General features: G+C 32.9%; 1 protein-coding gene, 1 long non-coding RNA gene and 1 pseudogene across 2 annotated transcripts; 1 reads left to right on the top strand and 2 right to left on the bottom strand.

The window, feature by feature from the left end:
- Positions 1–220: 220 nt before the first annotated feature.
- On the bottom strand, positions 221–569 carry LOC143605564 (uncharacterized). The gene is made up of 3 exons (XR_013148571.1): positions 514–569; positions 378–440; positions 221–271 (listed from the first exon to the last, which is right to left on the bottom strand). It is a non-coding gene; the product is annotated as an uncharacterized LOC143605564 (long non-coding RNA).
- Positions 570–688: 119 nt separating this feature from the next.
- On the bottom strand, positions 689–1,973 carry LOC143597674 (uncharacterized). Its single transcript, XM_077076127.1, has 6 exons — positions 1,817–1,973; positions 1,579–1,727; positions 1,165–1,236; positions 988–1,101; positions 832–900; positions 689–757 (listed from the first exon to the last, which is right to left on the bottom strand). The coding sequence occupies exons 1-6, from the start codon at positions 1,971–1,973 to the stop codon at positions 689–691; spliced, it is 630 nt and encodes a 209-aa protein (XP_076932242.1).
- A 9,498-nt stretch (positions 1,974–11,471) lies between these two features.
- On the top strand, positions 11,472–13,399 carry LOC143597567 (uncharacterized; annotated as a pseudogene).
- The last annotated feature ends 372 nt before the right edge of the window (positions 13,400–13,771 follow it).

Raw genomic sequence — 13,771 nt, 5'->3', positions numbered from 1 at the left:
TTTATTTTAGTCACATGAGGAGTTATAACCGCCTTTGACCATACATAGACCTCTTTGGTCTTTTTGGTCAGTAGTTGCACACGTGACTCAACATTAGTTATCACCATCACCCATTGTTGTTTTGCTGCAGGGATCCACTTCTGCATAATTTAAGGTTAAAATGTTAAACTGATCATGTGAATATAACAAAAATCAATAAATTTTCTTACTGTTTTAACTATTTCATATGAGGTTCAGCCCATATTTCAGCTTGTGCTTTCTTCTCCAAAGCCTGTAATAATGAAAAAAAATCAACACTATTTTCATAATCAAGAAAAAAACACCCTTAATAAACGAGTAACACTGTTTAAACTGACATACACCAAGCCAAAAATTACCTTCTTTGTTAGAGTATCAAAAGCAGGTTTTCCATGCTTGTTCCAACAAGCTTCAACATAAGACTAAAAGTAATAATGTCTTCAAAAGTTACGACTATGATTATTATGTACACGCGGCTAATTTAAGAAGAGTTACCTTACTAGAAGACAAATGAGCTACAAGCCAAACTGGCAGCCATGCAGAATGAACCTAGATATAAAAGAAGGCCAAATAGTAGATGTTCTTAAAAACAATATGTAGTACATGCTCACATATATATATGATCATTCGACACAATTAACAGCACCAAGAAAAAACAATCTTTCTGATTTTACATTATTACCTCCATCAATTCTGAAACTCTCCGCGTGGCTTCATTCTTAGTCTTCATAAGCTCCTCCTACATATAATTACACATGTTAATACATCACATTTCAACATCTAAACAAGTCAAACAACATGTTGTGACCCCACCTCAGCAGACTTAAGAGCACGCTCGGTTTTTTGAATCTTTGTCTTCTGTTCTTCAATAGTTTGCTCAAGCTAAATCAAGAAATAAATGCTGCCATTAATGTCATATATCCAGCAATGGATTTAACATGTAACAAACATTAGAAAAACCGGCCTTACCTCCTGAATCTTTGGATTCGTCTCAAGCATGTTCTTCTCCAATTCTATGGCTCGGGTTTCCAATGCCTCCTGTAAACTCACCTTTAACTCCAATTCCAACTGCAATCTCTCCACCTGAATTCCATAAATCACTAACCACCCGAGAATGAAAATATTAAAATACTCCAAAACTAATACCAGTTTCCCTAACTCCTGGGACCTCGTATGAGCTTTTGGCACCTCCTCACTAGCATCTGTTGATCCTTTAACCTATAAAAAAACACGCATTCATAATTCATGGATACAGTAAACTAAATTATATCATCATAATTTCATATATGGGGATGACATCGATACCACTGAAATTGGGTGCCATATACCGTGCCAAATGTATTGGTTCGGTACTAGTATTGCTTTGTTTTTTTTTTCATAATCCACATTGACCATATCAAATTCATTTGTAACCGAGGGTAACCAAAGAAACCAAAATTCACGTCAAATTCATTCGTATCTAATAACCATAATACCGAAAAATTGAGAAAATGAAGTACCTATTCAGGAAAATAAATACCACTCCTAATCATATATATATATACTCATGATCTTAATTACCTTAAGCGAAGCTACCTCGTTTCGCAGCAAATCCAAGCTCTCTAATTTCTCTTTAATTGTTCTTTCTTTCTCAGAAATTGCCATGTCTTTTTCAGCAATGATCTCATCTTGGGTTCTTAATTCTTCACTCTTCTTATCAACAAGTGATTCTTCAAATAAAACATCAAACTCAACGTAAATTATATAAAATTCACCATCGAAATTACGTAAATATGGTTGTGGAAGGTGAAATACAAACCTAACGACTGGATCTTCAAACTGAGCTTATCGGATTCGATTTGGAATGATTCAGGTTCATCGGATCCGTCTCCGGCATTGTTAGCTCCGATCTGAGTGAGGATTAGGGTGAAAATGGACAAAAGAAGGAGGTATTGGAGGTTTGAGATCATCGTCATGAATGTGATAAATTAATGCGTAGGGAGTGGATAGTTTTGGTGGGTTTATTTGTTGTGGAATTGTGCAGATGGGTGCAAGGGTTGTCGGAATGTTTACGAGAAGGTGGTGAGTGAGTGAAGGAATCCAGATGGATCGACTGGTGTTTTGTTGACTGTGAATATATAAATTAAATGATTTCTTTCTTTCCTTTTTTAACCGTTAACAGGTCATTCAAATGGGCTACTAGCTAAATTTATCATATCAGGATACACTCGTCTTTTGATACAGCGAAGACCCTCACCTAAGGCCAACACTCTTCCGAATGCATGACAGTGCGGCGAGATATAACATGTTCAATTCAACCGTTCAAGGATCTAACTTGTAAACGACACCTACTCGCCTAGTCTCACATCATCACCCGGTGCCGCCAGAACTAAATGGTGAGGGCATGAATCTAACCTAAGTCACATGAAACACCAAATCTTTTATTTACCACTCCACCACCGGGCAGCTCATTGCACGTTATAATAAATAATTTAAAAAAGATCACCACAATCAATTTACTAACGTGTTCATTCCACGCCCCCTCTTACACCAAGGTTCCTCTGAAAGAATCTCTCTTATCAAGAATTCAAGTTCTTTTCTTTGTTTCACTCTCTACCACTTTTCTTTATTATCAGAAAATCAGGTCACCGGATAGCGGTGACTCCGGCAGGGCGTCTGGTTGATCTGGAGAGGTAAACCTTACCCTAACTTTGCACCCATTGTTCCGATTTGACACATTTATATCTTAATTGTCCTTTTTGTTACCAGCAGATTACATAGTTCGACGTTTATGTTAGGGTTTCGATTAAACGAAATCTGTTGATGCATCTCAAACCCTTGGTGATGAGTGCCTACCTAGTTGAATGGGTAGGTTTATTATAAACTATTTAAGTTTACATAAATTAGTTCTCTTTATTTTATCAAACTTAAATTCATGTTCTTCATTTTCATATACTTTTAGGCTCAACCTCTTTTGATGAATCGATAGATCCAAGGCTGTGAAAGAACTACGTGCAAGTAGAAAGAATTCATGCTTTAATAGTTGTTTTTAAGTCATTTGTTGTAATATTAATAATACTTTAATTGGTCTTCTTAGGTAAAGATTGACTGAAGGAGGAGCTAAACTTGACAATAACTGAAAATATAAATAATATGGGCTTCAAAGATGCAAAATTTGAAGAGAAAAAGCTATACAAAGCATCACATTTTGAAGAAAAAGGGGTATGTCTTTTGTTTATTTGCTAATTTTATTTATATATCTAAGTATCTCCATATATGTAAATTTATAACATATATAAGTGAAATGTATACTTTTATTTATGATTGTTAAGTGCATCTATGACCAATGCTGAAGTTGCGACATTTGTACATAAATTTCTTTCTGATTGTTAATCCGACAACTATGTATGGATGTGGTTAGTTAGTTTGTATACCTAATCTTAATCCCCTTTTGAGGTATTTTGATTATTGAGAGTTTTGCACTGTTATTTTGTTATTTTGCAGACAGATTGTTTGGACCGACAACAACTACTAGGTAGATTTATGATGTTGCAGCTCAACATGTTGTTAATGGAGCCATGGAAAGAGTTAATGGTAATTATAATTATTTTTTGTGCATTTTGAAATTATTACAAATGAAATATTCTATTATTAGTGTCTATTTCTGGTTTCTGTCTTTTGTTTTATTTATTGCAGTGTGTATTTTTTTATTTAGGGTTTGTTTGATTAAGTTTAGCTAATTTAAGCATATTATAACGTATATTTGCTGCTTTATATTTGTATGTATAAAATTTGTTTATAAACAATTTGTTTGTCAATAATTATTAGGCAGTTTATAAACAATATGAATGTGAAGTTGCGTACACTATTGGTTACTAAGTTGTGCTCGAATCACTCATAAAGTCATAAGCTCTAAAGGTTTGTTTTTGTTGAATTTTAAGGATCTTTCGTGAATTATAATGGCATTGATTAGACATGTAAACGAACCGAACAAACACAAATTGTGTCATGTCCATGTTCGATCATTTAACTTTAACCGGGCATGGACATATAATCTAATAAACTTTTGAACTCATGTTCGTTCATTAAAAAAACAAATTTGTTTATGTTCATATGACTTGGGATAATGTTAGATGTCTTTATAACCGTGTAAACCAACTTGACCCATTTGGCCCATTATCAAACAAATATGAATGTATATGCTATTTTGAAATTTGGTTCTCTGTATATAAGTGATAAATTTTTTGTTAATATCATATTCAAAAGTTGTAGATCACTTTGGGAATTCAACTATTTGTTTAGATTTGGGTATCGTTTGTGAATATATGTTTATTGGTTTGTAAAAATTTTGTTTGTTGATTAGTTTGTTAAAACGTTTTTTAGGTTCAAAGGTTATGAATATTGATTTTTGCATACACAATCTTCGGTATATATTGTCAATTTGGGATGCGTTTCTAGAATTTCTACTAATAGTTTGAAATAACTAAAGAATTTTTTATTTTGTGTTAGTAAAGTTATTTCAACCAATAAAATCAAACGAAAATAATGAAGACATCATCTAAATTATGAAACACAAAAGTTTGTAAAGGTTGATATTATTTATTCTCTTATGTAGGATGTGTAGCATCGGTGTTTAATGCCCATGGAAAGCACATGGTTGGAAATGTGGCTCTCCAATCATTACTTATGTTCAACGTTTTGGTCATTTAACCGCAAAAAGGTGTCTTCTGTGAATCCCTTCATCATTTTAACACAACTTAAGGTCTACATATTTATTCTTTAGTTGGTTTAATGTTTGGGTCAACTTTCCAAAATAGTGTATGAACCAAAAAAGGCTTTTGTGAAAAGTTTTGTCCATTTGCTTTTTTTTTTTTCTTTTTTGTCTAAGCAAGTGTTCTTTTGAGTTTACATGGGACAACAAAATTAAATCACAAAGTTGGGTTATACACCCACATGACTTTCATTTCTATCACCAAGACCAAATCAAACAATGTCATAAAAGTGATATATCATGAGTATTGGTAAATTTAAATATCAAATCATGAGTTAATCCAACCCAGTTATTTACATATATAAACTTCACATTTAGTTTATTAGTTGATTAAAAAAACCATGTTAAAAATATTATATATAATCTAATATTTCAATTACATAATTAAGTTTACGTACATATTATATAAAATTTGTCATGAGATTCACATTTTTTTAACAAATGCTACACATCTATGCTATTTTACACCCATAAACTAAACTATGTTTTTGTCCAGCTTTGCGTAGGTTTGTGATCATTATTCAAAGTATTAAATCTTTACATTTTTACGTGTATGAAAGATATTGATCATATTATTACCTGTTTTGCACAGATATCGCGTGAAGACTATAATTTGGCTCATTTCAAAAAAGAAGATGATTCATATTGGCGTTTTTAAGTTTCATCTGGCATTCTCTTCCACAATGGGCTTCAAAATTGACAAAAGAATGTTTCTGGGTTGATAGAAAATCAAGAACGAGAACTACAAAAGGAAGTGGAATGCACATTATTTTTGTTCTTATATCTTTAACGTTTAATGTATTGTAGAACCTTTAATTTATTGTAGTTTCAACTTTGTTCTTAATAGATTCAAAATATGAAAGGCACTTTTTACAAACTATATATATCAAAATATCAAATGATTGCTTCTGAAGGGGAGACATGGAATTTGGAATTTTGTTTTGGTCAACACCGTAGTAAATTCTATATAAACTTACACAATAACAAATTTAACATTGAAGCAAAACGTGTTCAAATCTTTTCATTTTATTTACTTTATTACATCTTATTTTTATGTTTTAATTTCCAAACATCATTTTATTTATATGTTTAAATTTTTTTTCAACTCATGTGTCACTCTACCTTAATATTTGAAATATTGTGTTTATATAAATCATAAACTGGTAGACGTAAACTTCTATTTGCTGAATATCATAGTAATTTGGAATCGGTGTTCTTAAAATATAAAATTGAAAATGGAACTGACACGTCTCCAAACGTTTTAGTTTAACTTGGTTACATGTCAATTTGATTTTTAAAAACTCATATATCATATTTATTAATATGTTCACAAATATTTTTACTTTCTTGACTGTAAAGGACAAAAAAAAACCTATAAAAATATCTCTTTTTACTTTTCAAAATTTGAGTTAGTGGGTCAACTATTGAGATAAATACATATTTTTAAACTTTTTCATCAAACTATTATGCAACACTCTTACCAAGACATATACTTCATGCTTTGTTTGGTACATTACCGTTCATACCTATATATATATATATATATATATATATATATATATTAAAACTATATTTTGTTTAGTGGATTAATATTTATTTTAAATATTTGCCAAAATGTTTGCCAAATTGTGAAACATACCTATTAGTAATTAGTAAGTTGGTTAATGAGAATTTATTTGAAAGTATATTCTCACACGATTCAAGATTAGGGTTTTATTTTAGATTTAGTGTTTTCAATGTTTAATCTGATATCCAAATTTAAAGAGGATACGGGTTTTCTGTTAAATCTTCTAGAGAAATATTTATCACAAAGCTTCTAGACTAAGATATCAAAGGAGGTTTGTAAAGCAGAGACGTGGATTTTTGTTTGGTGAACCTGTGGTGTTGACACAACAACAAATGAAAACTAGAAGCTATACATGTTCAAGCCTGTCCATTTGAGTTACTTCGTTACATGTTAATTTAATTAAATTTCGTATATCATACTATTAATATGTTTAAAAATTATTTTTTTGACCCGTGTGTCACCGGGAATATAAGCTAGTTACTTTATATTTTAATGTTTGATTTGGAACTACTTATTTTTCTTTTACTTGGGTGAGTGAAATTCTTTAAGCATATACCGGAGAATCAAAACACAAAGATATGTATAACAGATCAATGGTACCTTGTAAGTATAGCTTTGATGGTGGAATCAAAGACGAAGCTTGGACAACAACGCAAATAGTTATTTTGAATGATAGTGATTGACGACCAATTGACTACTAAATTAACTGAAGAAAACTATCCATCCCCATACCCATGGTACAAGAAAAGGTTTATCGTGTACTACAAAAAGGCCCTTACTTGATACGATTTAAGTATATAAGAGTAGATTACCCACTTGTGAACGAATTACATGAAGCCAAACATTTATTTAGAAAAAAAAAATCCCATAGGACATGAGACGAGCATATAGGTGCCAAGACTAATGCACATTTCCAAGCCACAACACCATAGACCTTCTATGTCAGTTAGAAGATCTAATGCTTGCCAATTGGTCAAATATTCCTCAACTATGCCAAGAATTCCTTAGTCGCACAAGAAGTGTTTTTAAGCTTCCTAGAGACGAATCAATACCCGAATATGATGAATTATTAGTGGAACGCTTGGCTTTAAGAGACGTTGACGAAAGTTTGGTTAGAAACTAAAGAGCAAAGAATAGTAAGAAAAGTGATAACCTATTTAACCAAATTTTAAATATACTACCTTGATTGATAAGGGGGGCGAATATAATATACTAGTTATTTATATCTAAGATTTTTAAATTGTAACTCGCAAACTTAAAATTGTTTCAGATAGATCAACGTCAACTACGACCATTGTTTGTTGCCACTTGCTTGTTTTAAACGTTGCTCATATGTCATCGTTGTCATTACCTAACCATCCACGTCCTCCACGACCCATTGCCTGGATAAAAAATAAAACAAACCAACACCTCATCCCCGCAACCACCTACCCCACCCCACCCCTTGTAGGACGCTCCATTGTCACTACCCACATAACTGGTAACACTACCCCATGTCTCACCCGCCCGTTAGCACTACCACCCTTGACACCACCACCTTGCCTCAAATAGTCACCCATGCATTGAGATGTCACCATTACCTCCGTAGATGCTACTACCACCATCGTCGGCACCATCATTACATCCACTCGTCGCCACTAGTAAGAATACAAAAATATTGCGGGTGAACCTATTTTGATACTTCTTTTTAGATGACTCATTCCAATTCAATCATGTTTTAAATCAAATCAAATTGATTTTTTTATGAGTAACTTTGACATATAAACACAAACCGAGCTACATCTGGATAATGGGTAAACGATCAACAAGCTGCGCCGCTATCCCCTTTTGACATATAAACACAAAACTGATTTTATTTTTTCTAATGATATATCTTGACTAGAACTTGTTTGACCCAAAATACGTCTTGACCCGAACCTATTTTAACTCTTTACCAACCCGCCCCACCGTTTATCAAGCTTAAAATACAACTAACGTAACCGGTGACTAAGTTCACCATCTCTAACGCTCTATTCCCGAGTTTTATTTAATGAGAGAAAAGAAATGATTTGGAAGGGTTTGAATAAATTTTGTGTTCTCGAGTTTTTTTAAGGAGAGAAAGGAAGAGACGAGGAGGGGAGGGGTTTTTAGTATATATTTCTTTCTTTCCAAATTGGAAAGATTTAAAGAGAAAGAAGGAGATTAAATCAAGTTAATATTTCAATTCCATTTTTATCCCTATCAACGAAGTGGCGGGATTGCCTCCCCCAACCCGCCATGTATTCAACAAAACTTCCATGATATCTCCTATAAATCGCAGTCTCCCAACTTCTTCTCAGTCATTCATTGCTTCCACCATTGTTGAACCTGCCATTCATCGCTTCCACCATTGTTGAACCTGCCATTCATCGCTTCCACATGTAACATCTTTCTTTGCTTTTATATACAACATCGATCACGATTGCATCGTCTATGACCTTTTTATGTGTGTTTAACCAACATATTTTTGTCATAATTGCTGATTTCAATTCAATCTCACATCAATTTAATATGCTTTTGAAACAATGTGTAACCCTAATTTAAAAAAGAACATGTTTTTTTGTTAATTGTTTGTTTTGTTAATTGTGTTTTGAAACAATGAAACATGTTTTTTTTTGAAACTTCTGTTAGCCTTAATATAAATATTACGTAATACCATTATTTATATTTTAACCCAAAACACAATTTGCAATGAGTTTTTTATTTATGTTTTGTTTCCATACAAAGGCATAATTGAAGTAATAGTGGGCTAAGAACTCTTGTTAGGAACCAAACCGTTAGTAACGATTCGGTTTGATTCGCTTAAAATTTGAATGGTTCGGTTTCGGTTTCGGTTTTAATGAAGAAAAAAAAATCATTACAAACGGTTTGGTTCACGGTTTGGCTTAAAAACGTCATAACTGAACCGTGAACACTCAAGTGTTTGCTACCGTGTATATTTTTGCCTTTATTCATCTAGTATTTTGTTGTTCAAATATACATTTGTTTTGCATTTATTATATATTTGTAGCTATTCAAGTTAGTGGTTTTTTTAGTATTGCATCTTGTTTTGATTGAGTTTATTTAGTTTCAGTTTGTTGTCAACTGACATTGTTGTTTGTGTGTTTATTTTCTTTATTCATGTTGTTATGTAATGGGTTCACTAAGTTGTTACTAGGACTTGTCTATTTTGTTGTTTTGAAGTTATCTTTCTTAAATATACAATTAATTGAGTCACTTTTTCTTTTTGGAAGTAGATTAACATAAGTAGGCAATTAGATTATTGCATATGTGTTTTAAGCATATTTTCTGAGCTCTGTTTCTGTTTGTTTTAAGCATATTTTTTGGAAGTAGATTAACATAAGTTAGCAATTATATAGGAAATTTGATGTATAATCAAATACGCAAGGTAGTTGAACTTGTGCGAGCCAGACAACTGCAAGCAGCTCACTTGATTTGCTTATTGGTGGCTTTCGTTGCACTACGTAGGCTAAAAACCAGAAATCATGTTAATTTACCTACTAGAGATGAAATTTTACAAAGACGATATGTAGGAGAAGAGATGTTACACGACCTTTTAAACGGCGGTAAATGTCGTCACCTTATTCGCATGAGTGAGAAAGCTTTTATGACATTGTGCGGTATCTTAAAGAGTGATGGTGGACTTCAACCTACTCAACGCATATCAGTTGAAGAGCAAGTTGCAAGTTTTTTGCATACTGTAGGTAATGATTTGAGAAATCGGTTGACCTCTTGGATATACCGTCGTTTTGGTATCAACAACTAGTCGTTGCCTTCATAGAGTTTTGAAAGCGATTATATCATTAGCAGGACGTTATCTTCAACAACCTAAAGGTGAAATTGTCCCGAAAAAAATTCAAGAAAAAAAATAGATTTTATCCTTTCTTTAAGGATTGCATCAGTGCAATTGATGGAACACATGTCCGCGTCAAAGTAATAAGGATGCTCCTAGATTTCGTGGGCGTAAGGGATACCCGACAATAAATGTACTCACTGCTTGTACATTTGACTTAAAATTTACATATGTGCTAACTGGATGGGAGGATACAGAATCAGACTCTAGAATTATAAAGAACACGTTTACTAGAGATGATAAATTAGTAATTCCAACAGGTAATATCGTAAACAAAAATAATTAATTGTGTAATTATTAATTATATACTAATTGCAACTTGTTTATAGGTAGATACTATTTAGTAGACGCTGGTTTACCTCATACGACAACCCTAATGGTACCATATAGAGGTGTTAGGTATCATTTGAAAGAGTACTCCGCTCGGGCCCCTCAGAATGCAAAGAAGTTGTTTAACCTTCGTCATGCATCATTACGCAATGCAATTGAACGAGCATTTGGTGTCCTGAAAAAGAGGTTTCCTATTATTAGAAGTACAACAGGAGCATTTTACTCTTGCAAAACACGGTCTGACATCTTTTTGGCATGCTGTATTTTACACAACTTTTTACTAGAGGAAGATCGTGACAAAGATCTTGAAGGTGAGGTCATACAAGAAGTGTTATGCGGACCACAAGAGGAAGAACGCCAAAATACAAGAGACATACGTGAAGGAAGTACCGAATGCGAACAACTAAGGAACTCAATTGCAACTAACATGTGGACTAACTATATGATGTGTCCTAACAATGAAATTGATATGTCAAAGTAGTTTTAGGATATTACATCATAGAATTTCAATTTTATTTTGTATTGACTTTTATGGTTTTAATTCGTTTGTGATTTGGTTATTTATTAATTACTTGTGTGTGTGCATATAGTAATTCAAATTTAGCATAAGCAACCATATATATATTTACATATGTGAATTCTCTTTATGTTACCATGTAGAAAGTTATAATGAGCATACACGAGATAACCGTAAAGAAGGAAATACTAAAGTGGACGGAAAATAATGAAATTGATATGTCAAAGTAGTTTTAGGATATTACATCATAGAATTTCAATTTTATTTTGTATTGACTTTTATGGTTTTAATTCGTTTGTGATTTGGTTATTTATTAATTACTTGTGTGTGTGCATATAGTAATTCAAATTTAGCATAAGCAACCATATATATATTTACATATGTGAATTCTCTTTATGTTACCATGTAGAAAGTTATAATGAGCATACACGAGATAACCGTAAAGAAGGAAATACTAAAGTGGACGGAAAATATGGATAACGCATTCATACAAGCCATGTTAACGCAACAGGATAAAGGCAATAGGATTAATGAAAATTTTACTACAACCACATACAACAATATGGTTGAGGAGCTGAACACAAAGCTTCAAATGAATTTCTCGAAAAAAAACATTTAAAGAATCGATTAAAAACGTTGAAAGAGCGTTTTTCTCAATGGTACGATTTGTTTCGCGGAACGTCATTGAGTGGGTTCTCGTGGAATTTGACTGCTCAGTTAATTGAAGCAGAGGATGAAGTCTGGAAAAGATTAATAGAGGTATGCTTTAATTTAGGGGTTTTATTTTTGTTCATTATTCGGGTTGTTCAGTCGGGTTATATAGGTTGGGGTGTAAAATAAATTAACTCCAAGACTGATCCATTTTCAAGCGGGTTTATTGGATTTCGGTTAAATGGATCGGGTTATAGTAGGCCGGTTTTTGATAACAAATAAAAAAAATCTAAAAAGTTGACATATTAGATCAATAGATATCATGTGTGTTGTAGTTTGTGTTGGTTGTCTACGGGTTAGGATAAATCGGGTGTCGGGTCACCTCTGTGAGGTCAACCAGCCTTATCAGTTCTACAATGCATTTGAGTCTGTTCTGGATGATATTTATATGCACCACTAGCAGTTAATAAGTGTGCATAGGCCCAGATCACTGCGATCGTTAAAAGAAGCGCGAACAGCTCCAATATTGACAGTTGTTTTGCCTGAAACTGTTTCAGGTATTGTTTTCCAAACCAGAAATTAGATCACATATAAATTAATCTAAATTTAATGTACTTCAGTTGGATTAAATGATTTATACCAATATGAGGGAATGTGACAAAGAATTAGCATTGGTATGCTAAATTCAACACATATTCCAACCTATAAACAAGTTGAGTAAAGTATTAAGCTTTTAAGCCAAAAACAATACAGGGTTGACTTTCAAAGTCAACTGTTTGAACCTAGCCTGATCCCGAGCACGAGCATCACTTATGAACCTTGGGCTAGCTCGAGGGAGACTAAACTAACCTATTGTTTATACATTTATTAATATACATAAAGTTATGATAAAAACTAATTTTGTTTAATAAACCAGCTTGGTCTTAGCTTGACTTTTCATACACGAATTGGCTCGTGAGCCCATTAATTTATATAACTTTAAATAACTTTTGTCTAATATATTAAATATATGTTTCTATACACAATATTATTATAAAAGTAAATAAATAATATATATTATGTTATATTCAATATTAAAACTAATTATCTTGATTTTATTAAAAAGTCGAAGCCTGATGCTGCAGTGTTGAAGATAAAGAAAGTATCAAACTTTAATGAAATGCTAGAACTTTTTGCAAGGGACAGGGCATCCGGTGCACATGCTGAAACCGCTAAAGAGAGAAATGCCCGATTGAAGAGGAATGACAACGTTAACTTAGAAACAATTCCAGAAGTAGATGTTTCTTAACTGCAAATGATGTAATATTGGAGAGCCAGTATAATAATAATGATGATGTTCAAATAGTGCATCCTACTTCTCCTCTACATGAGCATTCTTCAAGTGCAAAGAAATTTAGGAGTAGAAAAAGAAAAGTTGAACAAGAAGAAGAAGATCTAAGCACTATGATTATGAAAAATGTTGGTAGCGTGGCTAATGCTATTTTAGATGGCAATAAAATACTAGAAAGAGTTTATCATCAAGAGTACACGGGTGAAGAAATTTACGATGCATTGGAGCCGGGTTTGGAATCCCATGAAATACGAAGAGCTTTAAGGTACTTGGTGGCCAACCAAGCAGACGCAAGGGCGTTATTTAGTTGTCCTCCCCAGGTTCGATTGGGTTTACTAAGAGACATGATGGCCGGGTTCCGGTAACTAAGCGAGTTTAAGATGCAGTTTATCTAGTTGAAGTTTTTTTTTTAAATAACTTTGTGCATTTATGACTTTTATTTCTTTGTCGGATATTTTACTATTTGTGTTGGATCTTGGTATTATTTATGATTCTGTTGCAATTCTTTTTTGCCCTCAATCAAGTTCGGGTATGTTTTGATGCTAAACTGCAGTTGCAATTTTATATATTTGCCACATGTTTTGATTGCTGCTACTCTGAGTTGTGTTTACATAAATAATTTGGTCTAATTGCAGATGGGTTATGGCCTTATGGGTTAAAATATTGCACCAGGGGGGTTGGGGGTTGACTTTTACTTAACGGGAGTAATAGTAAAATTATAGCTTTTTGTTCTTTTC

The sequence above is a fragment of the Bidens hawaiensis genome, unplaced genomic scaffold (genome assembly GCF_021521415.1).
Source record: "Bidens hawaiensis isolate Kalapana, Puna unplaced genomic scaffold, B.hawaiensis_p1.1 tig00000237_1, whole genome shotgun sequence".
In the NCBI taxonomy this organism is placed as follows: Eukaryota; Viridiplantae; Streptophyta; class Magnoliopsida; order Asterales; family Asteraceae; genus Bidens; species Bidens hawaiensis.
The sequence above is the reverse complement of the archived record's forward strand: the minus strand, read 5'-3'. Positions and strand labels throughout refer to the sequence as shown.